This window comes from Patella vulgata, chromosome 4, assembly GCF_932274485.2.
Source record: "Patella vulgata chromosome 4, xgPatVulg1.2, whole genome shotgun sequence".
In the NCBI taxonomy this organism is placed as follows: Eukaryota; Metazoa; Mollusca; class Gastropoda; family Patellidae; genus Patella; species Patella vulgata.
The window spans coordinates 61,864,199-61,884,385 of NC_065882.2; the positions used below are offsets into that span (position 1 = coordinate 61,864,199).

Here is a 20,187-nt window from a genome sequence, read left to right on the forward strand (position 1 = left end):
TAATAGTTGTGGTGTGATTCGTCTGCTAGCATTGTTGCAGAATTTAGAGACTTTTTAATCAAGACGAGCGCGTGCTGGTGACCACGTGATGCCGGGGTTGCGGCAGATGCATGGGAACCAGCGGCATGGTGGAGATTTGTTGTGAAGTTTCGTGTGTAAATTCTTTCATTGCATAGTTAGATATAAGTTATTGCATTATTTTATACCGTGTGAATGTTCGGTAATATGTCTAAATCATCGTTGATAACTCGTATCAAGTTCGTTTCATGATTATAGTAAGTAATTCGCGATAGAGTAGAAGATTCCAGCATCAACGCAGATTCCAGAATAGTTCGACCCACGTGACATCGGAATGTGTGTTGACCAACATTTGTGTCAGGAACTGATTCTTTAATATATAATTAATAATACTGTCTAATATTTAATGTCCATTACAAGTCCGTTACGTATGTTTTTGTATGATTCTCTCGTATTACCATGTTTGTGATTGTTGTTTACCGTTCACTGTAATAAATCATGTTATTAATTGTACATTGACGTTGTCTATAATTTCTGCTGACGGGGCGTATTTCATGAATAGGTTATTTCTGGCCTTGTTTTAAGTGACGTAACAGAAATTGGGGGCTTAAGTCCGGGATAATCCGTATATATTTATGATATTAGTTAAATTTCTTATGTAAACGAAATTTATAATACACAGATTTGTGTTTTGGTATATTTATAAATCAGCAGAAAGTAGAAAGTCAATATGGTGTTTACTGTCCAAACATTTTTGTCAAAACCAACTCTGGTGGAGTTTGACGGATTAAAGAAGGTTGAATTGTTAGAACTTGCCATTCATTTCAAAGTTAAAGTAAATCAATCTATGAGAAAGAACATAATTAAAAATGCAGTACTTAAAACCTTGGTTGATAATAATATTTTTGATGAACATGCCTTAGATTTAATTAGTGAGATACCAGGTGATGTAGATGTTTTAAAATTAAAAGAGTTAGAATTTCAACATCAGTTAAAACGACTAGAATTACAACAAAGGCAAGAAGTACATATTAAAGAATTAGAAATTCAAAAGGAAATTAAGATAAAAGAAATTGAATTGGCAAATCAGTCACACTCCACACAGCAGTCATTATTAAATCATTTTGATGCAGCAAAGCATATCAGATTAGTTCCTAAATTTCAAGAAAAGGAAATAGATCAGTATTTTTTACATTTTGAAAAGATAGCTGCTAGTTTAAAATGGCCAAAAGAAAATTGGACACTATTATTACAAAGTGTATTATTAGGTAAAGCTAGAGAAATATTTTCAGCTATGTCCCTTGAACAAAGTTCTAATTATGATACAGTCAAACATGCAATTCTTAATGCCTATGCTTTAGTCCCAGAGGCATATAGACAAAAATTTAGAAATTCAATCAAAGTTAATGAACAAACACATGTAGAATTTTCCAGAGTAAAAGAACACTTATTTGATAGGTGGCTTGATTCTAAAGAAATTAATAGAAACTTTAGTAAACTTAGACAACTTATGTTACTAGAAGAATTTAAACATTGTATACATGTTGATATTAGAACATTTCTAGACGAACATAAAGTAAGCACACTAAGTGAAGCAGCTACAATGGCTGATGACTATTCACTCACACATGATTTAATTTCTACTAAAAGTAGCCAAAGGCTAGACAAATCTCCCCATGCCGCTACCTCTCATTATACCCCAAATAAAGTAATTCAGAGTAGATCACCCTTTAACCCTCAAACTTATGATAAAGTCAAGTCAAATAGTGATAGCACTGTTAGGCCTAAGCCAGAAGCATATAAAGGGGTGGATCATCATAAAATACCTGTATGTTCTTATTGTCATAAAAAAGGGCATATTATTTCAGAGTGCTGGATTCTTCAAAGAAAATAAAATAAAAATACTAGTTTAAAATCCAGTGCTTGTGTTTCATTAAAAAGCCCTGAAGCGCCAATTAAATTAAACTTCCCTGAAAAGGTTGTTGATAATGCTGCGTCTGAATTTATTATTGAGGAGTTTAAGCCTTTTGTGTCTGAAGGATTAGTGTCACTTGTAGGTGACGATGCCAATTTAAAAACCCTTAGGATATTACGTGATACAGGAGCTTCACAAAGTTTGATGTTAGAAAAAGTTTTACCCTTTTCATCAAAGTCTTCTGTAGATGCTAATGTTCTTATTCAGGGTGTTGATTTGGGCTTTGTTAGTGTACCTCTTCATGATATTAACTTAAAGTCAGATTTAGTTTCTGGGCGTGTTACTGTGGGTATTAGACCTACTCTTCCTGTAGAAGGTATAGATTTATTACTAGGGAATGACTTAGCGGGTGATAAAGTTATTGTTAACCCGATTCTATCAAATAATCCTTCTTTTGAAAAGCCTGTTCACGATAATCAGGATTCTGATTTATTTACTTACCCTGCTTGTGCAGTTACTAGGGCTATGAGTAAGATGTCTGAAAAGAAATCTCTTAATGAGGATATGTCTATTAATGAAGATTCTTATGTGTTAGAGGACACTTTTATGGCGAATATTCCTGATATTCAGTTTGATGCTTCATTTGATAAGGACCAAGTTCCTATTTTACACGACAGTACCTCTTTTCACCCTAATAATCTTGAAGGTTTAGGTCCAGACCCTTTAAGTCGTTCTGAATTAATTATTGAACAAGGAAATGACCCTGATCTTGTCAATTGTTATGGTCAGTGTTTATCTTTAGACGAGGTGGAGAATGTCCCTATTTGTTTTTATAAAAATGATAATGTTTTGATGAGGAAATGGAGACCGCCAGATGCGAATGTTAGTGATGAGTGGAAGGTTGTTCATCAGATTGTTGTGCCAAAATTATATCGTCAAGAGGTTATAAGTTTAGCCCATGATTTGCCCATGGCTGGTCATTTGGGAGTTAACAAGACCTACCAAAGGATCTTAAACCATTTTTATTGGCCGAATCTGAAAAAGGATGTTGTTGAATTGTGCAAGTCATGTCACAACTGTCAGGTTGTTGGAAAGCCTAATCAGATAATTCCTATCGCGCCTCTGTATCCCATCCCAGCATTTGAAGAACCTTTTAGTAGAGTACTTATCGATTGTGTGGGACCACTTCCTAAAACAAAAACAGGCAATGAATACCTTTTAACAATTATGTGTGCCTCCACTCGTTTTCCAGAGGCGATTCCTCTTAGAAATATTAAAACGCCAAATATAGTGAAAGCTTTAATTAAATTTTTCACATTAGTTGGTTTACCTAAATCTATACAGTCAGATCAAGGATCTAATTTTATGTCTAATTTGTTTCAGCAAGTCATGCATCAGTTAGATATTAATCAATTTAAATCTAGTGCATATCACCCTCAATCGCAGGGGGCGCTTGAACGTTTCCACCAAACTTTAAAAAATATGATTCGGTCATATTGTTTAGAGCACAAAAGAGATTGGGACGAAGGCGTCCATCTTCTTTTATTTGCCGCTCGAGAAGCCGTTCAGGAGTCCCTTGGATTCAGCCCATTCGAATTAGTATTTGGCCACTCAGTGCGGGGACCGCTTACATTTCTTAAAGAGAAATGGTTAGGTGATGATACTAATATCAATATGTTAGATTATATTGTTAGTTTTAAAGAAAGACTTAAAAGAGCATGTGAAATTGCCAAAGAAAATCTTAAAAATAGCCAGGTCAAAATGAAATACTGGTATGACAAGAAAGCCAAGAATCGTAATTTTAAATCTGGTGACAAGGTGCTTGCCTTTTTACCTATTCCTGGTAGTCCGCTACAGGCCCGATATCACGGTCCTTATGAAGTTGAATCTAAAGTTAGTGACTTAGATTATGTTATTAAAACGCCTGGTCGTCGAAAACAAAACCAGTTATGTCATATTAACATGTTAAAGCCATATATTGAGAGAGAAACTTCAAACATCAGTAGACCTGTTGCTAATTTATCTGTGATGCAGGACGGAGGGGCTGACAAGGACAGCTGTCTAGTCGTTCGGATGGGACGAAAAACCGAGGTCCCGTGTACACATTGGCGTGCACGTTAAAGATCCCTTGACAGTTGGAATTCGATATAAGAGTAGGCCGTAGTGCCGCTGTCCGGGCAAAATTTCCCTCATAGCACACTGTATGGCGTATGCCCGTCTTCATTAGCCCAGTTCGGAGCAAAACAGTAGGACGTTAAACCCCATTTCATTTCATTTCATTTCATTTGCTAATTTATCTGCTGTTTTGTCGAATGATGAACAAGAAGTTATAGAACCTATACAATGTGATATTAAATTAAAGAATTCTGTTATACTTTCAAATTTAGATACTAAACTTAATCATTTAAGTGATGTTGAAAAAGATGAGTTAAAATCTTTAATACATAAATACATACATTTATTTCCTGATGTTCCAAGTAAAGCGGAGGCTATATATCATGATGTTGACGTGGATGGGGCTGTACCTGTTAAACAACACCCATACCGTTTAAATCCTCTTAAATTGGAACATTTGAGAAATGAAGTTAAGTATATGTTGGAAAATGACATTATTGAACCCAGTTACAGTGACTGGAGTTCACCATGCATATTAGTTCCAAAGCCTGATAAGTCATATCGTTTTTGTACAGACTTTAGAAAAGTTAATTCTGTTTCAATAACTGATTCATTTCCTATCCCTAGAATAGATGATTGTATTGATAAAATTGGTGATGCACAATTTGTTAGTAGATTCGATCTTTTAAAGGGATATTGGCAGGTTCCATTAACGGAAAGGGCTAAAAGGGTATCAGCTTTTGTAACACCAGATGGTCTTTTTCAGTATAAAGTAATGCCGTTTGGTATGAAAAACGCACCAGCTACCTTTCAAAGATTAGTTAACGGAATTATTGCCGATTTACAAAATTGTGAGGGGTATATTGACGACATTATTACTTATAGTGATACATGGGAACAGCACAAGAATCAGTCAGATGCTTTATTTAAGAAATTATCTGATGCTACATTAACTGTAAATCTCATGAAAAGTGAATTTTGTCATGCTACTGTAGAATATTTAGGCCATATTGTAGGTCAAGGACAAGTAAAACCTATTAAAGCAAAAGTTGAAGCTATTGTAAATTTTACTCAGCCGAATAATAAGAAAGAAATGATGAGATTTTTAGGTATGGCTGGTTATTATCGGAAGTTTTGTCCAAATTTTTCAGTTATTGCTAATCCCATGACAGATTTATTAAAAAAAGATGCTAAATTTATTTGGTCTAATCAATGTGCGAAAGCGTTTGATAAACTTAAAGCCATACTAATCACCTCTCCAATTCTTATCATACCAGATTTTACTAAACAGTTTAAACTTTCGGTAGATGCAAGTGATACAGGTGCAGGTTCAGTTTTGTCTCAGAATGATGTAAATGACATTGAACATCCTATATGTTATTTTTCAAAGAAATTTAATAGATATCAAAAGAATTACTCTACCATTGAAAAAGAATGCTTGGCATTAATACTGTCTCTGCAACACTTTGATTTCTATTTGGGAACAACTTTATATCCTGTAATTGTATGTACAGATCACAACCCACTTACTTTTATTCATAAAATGAAAAATAAGAACCAGAGGTTGCTCAGATGGAGTTTAATGTTACAAGAATACAACATTGTTATTAAACATATAAAAGGTAGAGATAATGTTATACCTGATACCTTATCTAGAGTAAATTACGTGTTACATTTAAAGTTTACATTACATTTAAACTTTTTTAAAGGGGGGAGGTGTCATGTATTACATGATATTGTTATGTGTGTATAATTGTCTCTATGATTATAATGAATAATCAGTTCATTGTTGTTACTAAAGTTGTGGTGTGATTCGTGATGCTGGGGTTGCGGCAGAGGCATGGCAACCAGCGGCATGGTGGAGATTTGTTGTGAAGTTTCGTGTGTAAATTCTTTCATTGCATAGTTAGATATAAGTTATTGTATTATTTTATACCGTGTGAATGTTCGGTAATATGTCTAAATCATCGTTGATAACTCGTATCAAGTTCGTTTCATGATTATAGTAAGTAATTCGCGATAGAGTAGAAGATTCCAGCATCAACGCAGATTCCAGAATAGTTCGACCCACGTGACATCGGAATGTGTGTTGACAAACATGTGTGTTAGGAACTGATTCTTTAATATACTATTCAAAAAAAGTAGGGGATATTTGATTTTGGGGGCATAATACTAAAATATGCAAATGACTACGAAAAAAGTCACTATAGAACCTAACAGAAAAAACATTTCCAGTTACATGTGACGCCCAAACGCACCAATAGCTACCGCATGGAATGCAGGTGATGCTTGGGATCATCATGGGGGTCCAACCCAAGATTTGCACGACTCTGACTTTGAATGTTACAGTCATTGTGGCATTGAATTCCAGGGTGGAAACATCAGTTTAATTGTTTTAGTGACCAGAAAACAAATTTTGATATGCGTCGGCTTACCAAAAATGAAAGGTTACGTGCTCTTGCATGCTACAGATCGGCACAACACAGGCGGTTGTGGCGCGGACGATGAATGTTTCTCAGTCTGTCATAAGCAGGCTATGGTCCAGATACCGTGATACACAACCTGTACAGGACAGACCACGCTCAGGTCGACCAAGGGCGACAACTCAAGCCCAGGATCGATTTATCCGTACCTTGGCCTTGAGAAATCGTGTCATCACAGCAAATCAGGTAAGCGCTCGTCTTCAAACAGACACTGGTGTGAGAGTGAGTGGCCAGACGATTCGGAATCGACTGCATAGGTGTCACCTTTCGCGCCCGACGTCCTCGCGTGATCCCTTGTTTGAGAGATCATCACATTCAGGCAAGACGTCGTTGGTGTAGGGATCGTCAACACTGGGATAATCGACGCTGGAGCAATGTGATGTTTTCAGATGAGTCAAGGTTCACTGTTGATTTTTTGGACAGACGTAGGAGGGTGTGGCGTCGTCGAAACGAGCGCTTCCAAGACGTTAACGTCATCAGACATGATCGATTTGGGGGTGGTTCTGTTATGGTGTGGGGAGGCATCACTGTTGCTGGAAGAACGGCTTTACATGTTGTTGCAGGGCGTGTTACAGGCCAGTACTACCGGGACAACATCTTGGCAGTCCATGTTGTGCCGTTCGCACGACGTCATGGCCGCCGTTTCATCTTCCAGGATGACAACGCAAGATGTCACAGGGCCAGGATCGTTACAGGTTACCTCCAACAACAGAACATCACCACATTACCTTGGCCAGCACTGAGTCCCGACCTCTCCCCCATCGAGCATGTCTGGGACATGCTTGGACAGAGGTTACGTCAACGTCAACAACGTCCTGCCAATGTCCAAGAACTTGCTGCTGCGTTGCAACAGGAATGGGACAAGCTGGACCAAAATGACCTTATACGTCTCATTAGGAGTATGCCACGTCGGATCAATGCTTGTTTGGCAAACAGAGGAGGATTTACCCGTAACTGACTTGGTTGTGATGCTGTGGTAACTTTGCTGTTTGACCCCGGGTATCATTTTACCCTTATAATGGTCAGTCTGTGCCTTACTTAGTCTAACGATCATTTGGAATAAATCGATGAATGTGAACTTCATTTCATTTTGTCATTTGTTTCTTCGTCAGTTTCATTAGGTGACTTTAATAACACTTAAAAATCAAATATCCCCTACTTTTTTTGAATAGTATATATAATTAATAATACTGTCTAATATTTAATGTCCATTACAAGTCCGTTACTTATGTTTTTGTATGATTCTCTCGTATTACCATGTTTGTGATTGTTGTTTATCGTTCACTGTAATAAATCATGTTATTAATTGTACATTGACGTTTTCTATAATTTCTGCTGCCGGGGCGTATTTCATGAATAGGTTATTTCTGGCCTTGTTTTAAGTGACGTAACAGTTGTAGGATATGTTTTTATTTGTTCATTACAAAATGAATTCTAATACGTGTTTTTAATTTCGAATATTATGGAATATAGTGAGTTACAAACTTATCTCCTTTAAGTTGGGAGAAATGGGGTTTAACGTGCACTCGACAAAAACAAGGCCATTTCGGAACTAACATATGGTTCAATTTTATTTCAATAATTCGCTTGCGCGTAGGGGGTCTTCAGCAGTGTGGGGGGGGGGGGGGCGGAGGACCAGGAGAAAACCCACGAGATTGGACAGGCGACTCTACTCCTTATCATGTACAACTGGGGAATCGAAACCACGCCAGTTGACTCAATGACAGACCTAATGATACAGCACGCACGTGCTAACCATTTGCCCCCCCCCCCCTCTATTAAATGGACTTTGACTATCACATTCACTTAAAAAGGCATTATTCAAGAGCTACATAGGCCTATTGCATGTCTGTCTTTGGGCCTTAAATGTTATATAGATTATTGATTAGCCATTTATTAACATGACAAAACCATAATCAACTATCGATGCCATCGGATGGTTCCGATTCTAAGTAGATTAGAACGGTTCGCCCATTTTAATGATTTAATTTAAGAATGGAAAAGCGAGCCTAAATCTGACTCACCAGCACCATGGTTACGATAATAAACAATCAATACACACGTCTTATCAAAACTACAAATATTGATAACTTCGTCGCTCAAAATAAAGTAATTTGAATGAAATTTTCAATATATTCATTTTGCATTATACAACCTCCGAACAGTTATCGATTTTTTTAACTCAATAACAAGTAAACAAATATTAACGAGACTTGGAATGTCTACCTCAAGTTTGAACGCTGATACCATCTGCACATATTGACTATCTAATTCACGAATCTAACATTCCATTCTTAAAAACACTTGTATAGATATACTATTCAAAAAAAGTAGGGGATATTTGATTTTTAAGTGTTATTAAAGTCACCTAATGAAACTGACGAAGAAACAAATGACAAAATGAAATGAAGTTCACATTCATCGATTTATTCCAAATGATCGTTAGACTAAGTAAGGCACAGACTGACCATTATAAGGGTAAAATGATACCCGGGGTCAAACAGCAAAGTTACCACAGCATCACAACCAAGTCAGTAACGGGTAAATCCTCCTCTGTTTGCCAAACAAGCATTGATCCGACGTGGCATACTCCTAATGAGACGTCTAAGGTCATTTTGGTCCAGATTGTCCCATTCCTGTTGCAACGCAGCAGCAAGTTCTTGGACATTGGCAGGACGTTGTTGACGTTGACGTAACCTCTGTCCAAGCATGTCCCAGACATGCTCGATGGGGGAGAGGTCGGGACTCAGTGCTGGCCAAGGTAATGTGGTGATGTTCTGTTGTTGGAGGTAACCTGTAACGATCCTGGCCCTGTGACATCTTGCGTTGTCATCCTGGAAGATGAAACGGCGGCCATGACGTCGTGCGAACGGCACAACATGGACTGCCAAGATGTTGTCCCGGTAGTACTGGCCTGTAACACGCCCTGCAACAACATGTAAAGCCGTTCTTCCAGCAACAGTGATGCCTCCCCACACCATAACAGAACCACCCCCAAATCGATCATGTCTGATGACGTTAACGTCTTGGAAGCGCTCGTTTCGACGACGCCACACCCTCCTACGTCTGTCCAACAAATCAACAGTGAACCTTGACTCATCTGAAAACATCACATTGCTCCAGCGTCGATTATCCCAGTGTTGACGATCCCTACACCAACGACGTCTTGCCTGAATGTGATGATCTCTCAAACAAGGGATCACGCGAGGACGTCGGGCGCGAAGGTGACCCCTATGCAGTCGATTCCGAATCGTCTGGCCACTCACTCTCACACCAGTGTCTGTTTGAAGACGAGCGCTGATCTGATTTGCTGTGATGACACGATTTCTCAAGGCCAAGGTACGGATAAATCGATCCTGGGCTTGAGTTGTCGCCCTTGGTCGACCTGAGCGTGGTCTGTCCTGTACAGATTGTGTATCACGGTATCTGGACCATAGCCTGCTTATGACAGACTGAGAAACATTCATCGTCCGCGCCACAACCGCCTGTGTTGTGCCGATTTGTAGCATGCCAAGGGCACGTAACCTTTCATTTTGGGTAAGCCGACGCATATCAAAATTTGTTTTCTGGTCACTAAAACAATTAAACTGATGTTTCCACCCTGGAATTCAATGCCACAATGACTGTAACATTCAAAGTCAGAGTCGTGCAAATCTTGGGTTGGACCCCCATGATGATCCCAAGCATCACCTGCATTCCATGCGGTAGCTTTTGGAGCGTTTGGGCGTCACATGTAACTGGAAATGTTTCTTCTGTTAGGTTCTATAGTGACTTTTTTCGTAGTCATTTGCATATTTTAGTATTATGCCCCCAAAATCAAATATCCCCTACTTTTTTTGAATAGTATATATAAATTGGCATGTACAAGAATTGGGGTGCACGTAAAAGAATTGGCGTGCGCGTAAAAGAACCCTCGGCAGTAGGGCAAAATTTCCCCTTAGCACACTGTATGGCGTATCATTATCCCAGTCGGATCAGAGCAGTAGGACGTTAAATCCCATTTCCTTTCATTCCAAATTTGCACGATTAGCCATCTAAGGGCTAAAATACGAATCAGAACCATATAAAAGTGATGACCTATCTGTTCGACGCTTTTCATTTTCAGTACTATTGGAGGGGTTGTGTAATTCTAACTCGTTCTTCTTTTTATTTCAGATGATGAATTCGAATAAAACGTTAAAGTCAGATCCTGGTGTGGCAGAATTCGACCTGAGTTCGTATGCCAACAGTTCTCATGAGCGCGGATTTATCAATAGTGCTAAAGTTGGAATCTCAATCTGTGTGTGGAACATTGCTGTTAATCTTCTCTTAATCTTCTTCATTCTATGTTTTCGTAGAACTCGGAGACAATTTGTCATGATTCAGATTACTAACATTGCCGTGATAGATCTCTTAACAAGTGCATTGGTGAATACACTGACTATTTATTATGAATTTGAACAGTGGAAGCTAGGACAAACGATGTGCGAAGCCTGGTTAATCCTGGATGTGATGTTACCTTTTGCAGCCTTTCTGGGAATCATGTTGCTTTATTTTGACAGATTGATATTCGCCATGAGGCCATCATTCTATTACAGATTATTTAATCAACTACCACATCGCTGCATCTATCTGGCAATTCCTTGGGTTTTGAGTTCTATTATTATAGTTCCAATATGGTTATTTTGTGAAGTAAACACCATTAGGCTACATTTTATGTGCATTTACGCTTTAACGGAAAGCGCCATGGTGGCTTCGTGGGTTATCGCCCTGTTTTTGCCTTGTATGGGATTAATTATGTTAACTGTTTTAGTGCTAGTAACCGTTGTTAATCAAATGCCGACCAATCTCAACGAATTCAGCAGCGTAACCTTCGAAGAGCATCGCCTTAGCCAGCGTGCTCAGAGAGAGCGACATTACAGCATTGTTCTTGCTTTGTGCATTGTAAGTTTTTGTGCCCTTGTGATGCAGTTACCATCTGGTACCATCATCTTGCCGAAAAATTTGAGCTGGCTGAGATCGGCAACACCCGGTGTGCGACCAATCATTTGGTTCTTGTTTACAGAGATAAAATTCTCGTGCTGTTGCTGTGTACACGCAGAATCAGATTCTACGGCACCAGAAGCAGTGCCAATGACGTCATACACTCATCAAGAGGCGTTAACGTCTGTTAGTAATGCTAACGGAAGTACCATTGTTACATGACTGGATGAAAACGATCATGAAGATACTAAAAAAAATGGTGCTGATAAATTTATTTCATTGACGTTAGTTTAGAATACAAAACTTATAAAATGTGTATCCAAGGCAGTTAGTTTTATGGTTGTCCTGACCGAAAAGTTTGCGAAAATGTTCACGTTCAAAGACAGGGAAACTGATAAAATCAGACGTCCCACTAACCTTTATACTAGAAGTCATATTGAGACAATCATACCGTTATATACTACAAGCACATGCGCTGTGCTCGGAGAGAATATCTGCGGGACAGTGTCATTTCCCCCTGGTCGTCTTCGAATTCAACTTTCTAAGTTTATGTTACGTGCATGTGTATTGGTGAATTGCAGTGGATAGGCAATTCGTTGGTGACTGTTAAAGGGGGTACGAGATACTTAGTTGTAGTTCTTTGCATCGTACTATGAAATGACAAATGAAAATCGAATAATAATTTTTAATTAACGTTTTGTGAGAAATATTCTCACTTAGTTCAGTGGTTCCCAACCTTATCTTGGTTGCGACCCCATTCCAGAAACCAGCATCTGATCGCGACCCCTCGAAGAACAAATTCACCTTTTACTATGAAACATCATCATTGTTTACTTTTATTATCGTTTCACTTTTGACAACTTATTGTTTACATTTTTCCACTTTTATAAAAATTGAGGAAAGACGATTAGCAATGTTGCAAGAGGTATATAGATCAGAGAGGCATATGCTTTTCATGAAAATCATGACATTTTTTTAAAAAGGTTTCAGAGAAGTCCGTCACGACCCCACGAAAAGTGCTGTCGCGACCTAAAGGTTGGGAACCCACGACTTAGTGCAAATGTGGTAGCAAACTTTGATGCAATTTTCTCTTTTTTTTTTTGGTACTTTTAAAATTCTGGGAACCACTTTACGCCAACAGTAAGAATTTTAATGCTGCATTCAAGGCTTGAGATTTGCGGCTAGAGATATAATTTGGAGAAACCAAAAGTATTTTATCTGATCATGTGGGTCAAAGGCCCTATATACATTTATAAAGGCCCTATATACATTTAGGTGTTTCGTAGAATTTGTAATTAATGTTGTTTTTAATTGTTTCAATGTGTCTTTTCAACTTGTCACTGTGTGTTTAAATGAAATAAATAACAGGAACAATTGTTGTTTTTCCTTGTTACTTGTTTCAAAAACTTCATTATCAATTTTACGTTGCTATTTTCTATTTTCTTTCTCTCTCGAATTGCCGATTATTGTTTTAAGAATACAGAGAGGCGTTGAGTCAACTGGCGGGGTTTCGATTCCCCGGATGTACGTGACAAGGTGTAGGGTCGCCTGTCCAACCTCGTGGGTTTTCTCCGGGTCCTCTGGTTTCCTCCCACTGCTAAAGACCCCTACGCGCAAGCAAATTATTGAAATAAAAAAAAAAAACATATGTTAGTCCGAAATGACCTAGTTTGTGTCGAGTGGACGTTAAACCCCATTTCTCTTTCTATCTCATAGCCCGAAACCTTTGGATAAACTTGGCAACTTGTTGGTTGATGACCAGTACAGAGAGTCATAACTATTGGACAATATTTATGTTATTTATTTAAAAATAAATTGAGGGATGACGTGCGATTTGTCACGCGGATTTCTTCGCTGACATAATTTTAGTTACTGGTACATATTTATAGAAAAACTAAATGCACTTCGTTCTTTTACCAGTCAAGCGGTGTGTCATGAACAACTACTCATCGATCTTTCTAACTTTTAGACGTCATACTCATACGCTTTCGCTAATAGATGTTATTACTACCCAACGATCTTCCTATCTTTAGAAAATAATTCGGTGAAAGATCTAGGATTCAGTTTTAAGTTTAGCACCACGACCCAAGAAATACTGAAGTCCTATGTTCCATAGAGTTGGGGTCACTCTACTATGTTTAAATTCATTCTTTATTTTATCTAAAAATCAATATTAAGTTAAGACAGGAAGCTTAGTGTCTGTGGATCTAAACCAAGACTATACCATGCAAGGAACCGAAAGCTTTTAGATCCGAGAATTTAATTAATATTTCCAATGCCCTGGTATCCTTGAGCAATAGCATAAATAACGTTCCCGAGACATCCGTAAATCAGACAAGTTTGAACGCCACGGTTATGATATATTTAAAAAAATAATCTTAACTGTATGTGATAAAATAGTGAACTTGTTCAATGTTTGATATCTAAGTATTGCTATTATTATATATGTTGTTAATCTGTTGTAATATATATTTTGTACATTCTTATATAGAGAATCTCCTACGAATCTTTTTTGATATAGAAAAAGACGAGTAGGAGATTTTATTTATCCCCCAATCCTTTGTTACATGCACAAATAAATAAATATAATTCTTTGCTATAGATTTAACTTTTACTGAACATGATTGCATTACGGCGTAGTGATGCATCATTTTTTGACAGCAAATCAACCAGTGTTTCCACCAAAAATGAACTGTTCTTTGAAAATAAAAAAAGTAGTTTGTTTTTAACAGATTATGAAATTTATCACACAAGCGATATCTACTGTAGAATGTATTATTGGGTGATAAATTTTATTATCTATGTGCATCTTATACTAATATTTTTTAAAAACTATTCACCTCAGAACCGAGGAGTGTTTAAAAAGTCAGGACGTCGTGGACCAGCAGGTGGTTGTAGCAAGACATGAAAGCTATATAAAGAAACAAATTATAATGATAAACTACTCTACATTTACGGGATCACTCAATTGACACATTCTATTTGTCTAATGATACACGCGTGTAACTTATGTGATGTGTACAGAAATTGTGCCATTAATTTCGGTGGTTTTATAACCAATTTGTCTTCTACACTGACTTGTTCTGTACTGACCCGTCATTTATTACCAAATTGACAGAAAGGTTTAAATGGTCTCGGTATATGAGTTTTGCTTTTGCATAGGATGACTCGGCAAACCTCAGTAGATTCCAGTACCAAACATCTAGCCTCGGCTGTATGACGAAGTCCGCCATTGGAACTACTTTCAAGTTCCCGGATTACCAACGGCGTTGCCCATGACGACGCCTTTGAAGAATGTTTTATCATACAAATATTTCAAAGTCTGCAGCTATTTTTCTTTCAGGTTTATCCGATTTTCTTCAAACAAGGACAACTTTGCACTGAAAATTCTACACACTTCTTTTTAAAAGCGGCAAGTTTCCCTAATAAGTAAACCGGTGCTGCATCGCAATTGTATAGGCGTAGGTACATATCACTTACCGTCATACAGCCAAGGCTAGATGTAGAGTAACGGAATCTGCCGAGGTTTGCCGAGTGAGCATAGGATAATACTTGAAATAAAATTAATCTGACATGGCTAATTAAGCAGTGCACGTACGAAATTTTAAGTATTTTATTTTTTATAGATTTGTCATGTGTGTGAGACTGTACCAACCTTTTGTATAATTGTACGTGCCTAAATTATATAAATGGATTTTAAACCATTTTGGAGATTGTGTGATTTTATTCCGTGGAACTGGTAATACGAATCAAAAATAAAAGATAGTCCTTAACCACAAGATAGGGAACGATCTAGTCAGATTTAATACCAGGATTTAAACCCGTCAATTGTTCGAGGAAAATCTCATTATCGTAGTCACTATTTGCCTTGAGTCGAATTACAGTAACCGGCAAGGTGGCAAGGAACTTACATATCATGATATTCTGGATTTGAATCCAGCTTTTGAGTGACAGGATCAATAGACCGTTAAATCGAAACTGCCACAAGGACACAGCTCGCGACAGGATGATTTATCAATAACCTATCTGACAAAAGCGATTATACCAGTTGTATTGTACAACTTTTACAGCAATAATCGAATATTTCCGACCCGGCATTATGTCATCCCGTCTTTGCATAAATTTTGTTTAATGAAGGATGACATGTAAGAAAGTTAATCTATGAAAACTCGTAAGTTTACAAAGAATTAAAACATAGTTCAAATTGATATATTGCCCAGTGGGAGCAGAAAAGTAGGTGTCACACTATCTTAGTGATAACAGAGATCAGTTTGGTAAATATATGATTTATTTACACCAGGTATATAAAACAGCTACAGTTACATACATACAACAATACAGGAACTTAAACTAATATACAGGAACACCTATATTAAATCCACCATTCTGCCCCTCTGCCAAGGCAGCGGCTGAACTCGGGTGAGTCCATACGCCGGTCTCTCCGTCTCCGCTCGTCTCTAATCGTCTTTAGTTGTCTGCCTGACTGTCAGCAAACTCCTGCTAATAGCGTACGACAATTAGGGAAAATGGTTAAGAGTGATCATCATATTATACTATTCAAAAAAAGTAGGGGATATTTGATTTTTAAGTGTTATTAAAGTCACCTAATGAAACTGACGAAGAAACAAATGACAAAATGAAATGAAGTTCACATTCATCGATTTATTCCAAATGATCGTTAGACTAAGTAAGGCACAGACTGGCCATTATAAGGGTAAAATGATACCCGGGGTCAAACAGCAAAGTTACCACAGCATCACAACCAAGTCAGTAACGGGTAAATCCTCCTCTGTTTGCCAAACAAGCATTGATCCGACGTGGCATACTCCTAATGAGAAGTCTAAGGTCATTTTGGTCCAGATTGTCCCATTCCTGTTGCAACGCAGCAGCAAGTTCTTGGACATTGGCAGGACGTTGTTGACGTTGACGTAACCTCTGTCCAAGCATGTCCCAGACATGCTCGATGGGGGAGAGGTCGGGACTCAGTGCTGGCCAAGGTAATGTGGTGATGTTCTGTTGTTGGAGGTAACCTGTAACGATCCTGGCCCTGTGACATCTTGCGTTGTCATCCTGGAAGATGAAACGGCGGCCATGACGTCGTGCGAAGGGCACAACATGGACTGCCAAGATGTTGTCCCGGTAGTACTGGCCTGTAACACGCCCTGCAACAACATGTAAAGCCGTTCTTCCAGCAACAGTGATGCCTCCCCACACCATAACAGAACCACCCCCAAATCGATCATGTCTGATGACGTTAACGTCTTGGAAGCGCTCGTTTCGACGACGCCACACCCTCCTACGTCTGTCCAAAAAATCAACAGTGAACCTTGACTCATCTGAAAACATCACATTGCTCCAGCGTCGATTATCTTAGTGTTGACGATCCCTACACCAACGACGTCTTGCCTGAATGTGATGATCTCTCAAACAAGGGATCACGCGAGGACGTCGGGCGCGAAGGTGACCCCTATGCAGTCGATTCCGAATCGTCTGGCCACTCACTCTCACACCAGTGTCTGTTTGAAGACGAGCGCTGATCTGATTTGCTGTGATGACACGATTTCTCAAGGCCAAGGTACGGATAAATCGATCCTGGGCTTGAGTTGTCGCCCTTGGTCGACCTGAGCGTGGTCTGTCCTGTACAGATTGTGTATCACGGTATCTGGACCATAGCCTGCTTATGACAGACTGAGAAACATTCATCGTCCGCGCCACAACCGCCTGTGTTGTGCCGATCTGTAGCATGCCAAGGGCACGTAACCTTTCATTTTGGGTAAGCCGACGCATATCAAAATTTGTTTTCTGGTCACTAAAACAATTAAACTGATGTTTCCACCCTGGAATTCAATGCCACAATGACTGTAACATTCAAAGTCAGAGTCGTGCAAATCTTGGGTTGGACCCCCATGATGATCCCAAGCATCACCTGCATTCCATGCGGTAGCTATTGGTGCGTTTGGGCGTCACATGTAACTGGAAATGTTTCTTCTGTTAGGTTCTATAGTGACTTTTTTCGTAGTCATTTGCATATTTTAGTATTATGCCCCCAACATCAAATATCCCCTACTTTTTTTGAATAGTATATTAGGCGGACCTCCACTGACGCTCAGTTACACTAAGGTACCGCTCTTGTTTCTGACCAGCTCCACCTATTGTTGGGAAATTTAAGGAAAATGTGCACATTGTGTTTAATTTTAATCCACACAAATTTAATGCGCAACACGCACAATTCTGTTTTCTGGCAAGTTAGCATAAATACCCGATATGTGTTATTTCTAAGCACGCGTAATGATACAAGATATAATTTGTGGTTTATAGAGCTAATTGCTTATGACGCACAAAATCTTAAAATAATTATCAAACCGCATAAAACCATCTCCAAATTCTTGCCTATCTGCACTCACCATTTCAGTCTGTAATTCCGGAAAGGCAAAACATTACCCGAAAGAACATAATTTTCGGGGTCCTTTATTATTAAAGTATTTCCGCTCTACTCTGTAAATGTAGTGTTTGGGCCTTAAAAGTATTTAAAAATTATTTAGTATCTAGTGTTAAAATAGTTTGAGCCACGTACGACTCAAAACCATTAATTAACAAATTAACGACGGTGGGGTAACTGTCATTTTATAAACACCGGTATGTGTCGGTGCTGTTATAGCCACACTTCAATTATTCAGCAATGCAGAATACGCGGAAAAAAGCAGCAGCTGTGTGAAGACAATTTTAGAACTTGCTTATAATTTGTCTGTTTATAATTATATGACGCCATTTTAATATAAAAAGTTTTGCACTTTCGGTTCAGCATGGTTAAAGGAGCTAAAAACGTGTAGAACGGACTTAGCCGGCGTAAACGATGCCGTTCAACTTGAACGAATATAATTGATCAGAAATTACAATATTTTTTTCAAAAATTGAATATAAATCACTTTAAAAACATTCTTTTAATATTAATATGTGCTTTTAGAACCATTTTCATCTATTTCAAGGTTCCGAAAATAGAACCCTTAGCTACGAGCTAAAACGATTGGGTGCCTTTGGTTTCGCGTGGCAAACTTAATTTCATTAATAATGCATGTAAAATCTTAAAAATCTGTTAATTTGATACTGATAGAGCTAATTAAACATACCCGGTCTAATGTAGATAAGAAACCTCATCTCTCAACCCTCCGTGTTTCGACATAAGAGATGGTACTCTTATAGTTTTACCTGGCAAACCCCCAATGCGATCACATTGGGACTCAAACAGCAAAACTGTTAATTTTTTCATCAAAACAACGATTAATTATTGTTATTTATAACTTCTTTGCCACATCCAACTACAATTAAGCATATAATCCTACCGGACACGGATACAAATCATCTCTATAAAATTGAAGCGTAAAACGTTGGCTTTTCCCGACATTTTAAAATGGAATGGGTTTGACGTCTTAACGACATGAAGACGGGGCTAAAACCTAACAAAACTGGGTTCAACCTCCTTTTTTGTTCCACCCGGGCTAATGCGGTGTGCTACAAGGGAAAATTTGGCCGAACAGTGTACACAAATCTTCGGGTTTTTTTTCGTCCCACCGAATACCTGACGTTGTTCCTTGTCCGGGCCCCCTCCTTGTACCACTGACAAGTGAAAACCACCCCGGAAAATTCAAAGGAACTTTCTGGGCCAACACTGGGACCTCCAGGTTACCGATCAGCTCCACTTCAATACTAGATGATTAATAAAATCTAAAGAATCTGCAACTGATTGACTTTTCATTGAATTGTTAATCGGTAGTTCGATTTTCTTTTGCCATATTATACCCAACTGGATTATTTAGTTCATTTAGAAATTTAGCATACAAGATACAAATTGAAATACCCACCAAGAAATAGACCCTTGTTTAATGTAACAAAAAATAAAACCCAACACTTATTATATTCAATGTAATAAAACAAATCTATTTTTTTCTGAACGGACGAAAACAACAATGTGTAACAGGTATACATAACAATATATATTTTATAAACCGTTTAACACATAACATTACAATCCATTATAGAATACATGTATAATAAATGCCTATTTAAACTTATCTAAATATACAATAAATAATCTAGGCAAGTTCCATAATACTTTTATTCATTCAGTCTATCTAATTTTTTATTAATATCATTTAATATAATATCTATTCGTGTAGGGAACAACCTGTTAATTATAGTCTATAAATGATACTGTATTAAACAGTCCAAGATAATAAAAAGTTAGTAATTTGTCTTGAATCAATAACCAATTATATAGTTCTAAATTCAAAATAAAAGGCCTTCTATGCCAGATCGTGCACATATTATCTCAAATATACTAGTCTGAGACCCAAAGTAAACGCACCGCCGATTAAACTGAAAGTGCCGAGGAGAGAGAGAAATATGGTTAAACGTCCACTCAACAACACAAACTAGGTAATTTCGAAACATTATTGCACAATTTTACTTCAATAATTCATATTGTCACAGGTATTAAGCTGTGGATGGAAATCCACGAAGTTTGGCAGGTAACCCTATTCCTTGCCAGAACAAACCACAGCATTAGACTCATCGCCAGACCCTATGAGGACTGGTGTGTGGTGTGTTAACACCATCATAAAAACATTCTTACATGTTATCATCGAAATCAGATATTACATTAAGAATTGCAAGATTAATGTATATCTCACAAACAAG

The 20,187-nt window shown here is 38.0% G+C and overlaps 1 protein-coding gene across 7 annotated transcripts; it reads left to right on the forward strand.

The window, feature by feature from the left end:
• Nucleotides 1-70: 70 nt before the first annotated feature.
• On the forward strand, nucleotides 71-15,197 carry LOC126818995 (retrovirus-related Pol polyprotein from transposon 297). 7 transcript variants are annotated; one of them, XM_050546744.2, is made up of 2 exons: nucleotides 71-155; nucleotides 10,687-15,197. In XM_050546744.2, the coding sequence occupies exons 1-2, from the start codon at nucleotides 111-113 to the stop codon at nucleotides 11,713-11,715; spliced, it is 1,074 nt and encodes a 357-aa protein (XP_050402701.1). In that variant the 5' UTR covers nucleotides 71-110; the 3' UTR covers nucleotides 11,716-15,197. The 7 variants fall into 7 exon arrangements, with proteins under 7 accessions (XP_050402701.1, XP_050402741.1, XP_050402737.2 ...); XM_050546784.2 differs by having other exon boundaries at nucleotides 71-151; XM_050546780.2 differs by lacking the exon at nucleotides 71-155 and adding an exon at nucleotides 4,428-6,132.
• The last annotated feature ends 4,990 nt before the right edge of the window (nucleotides 15,198-20,187 follow it).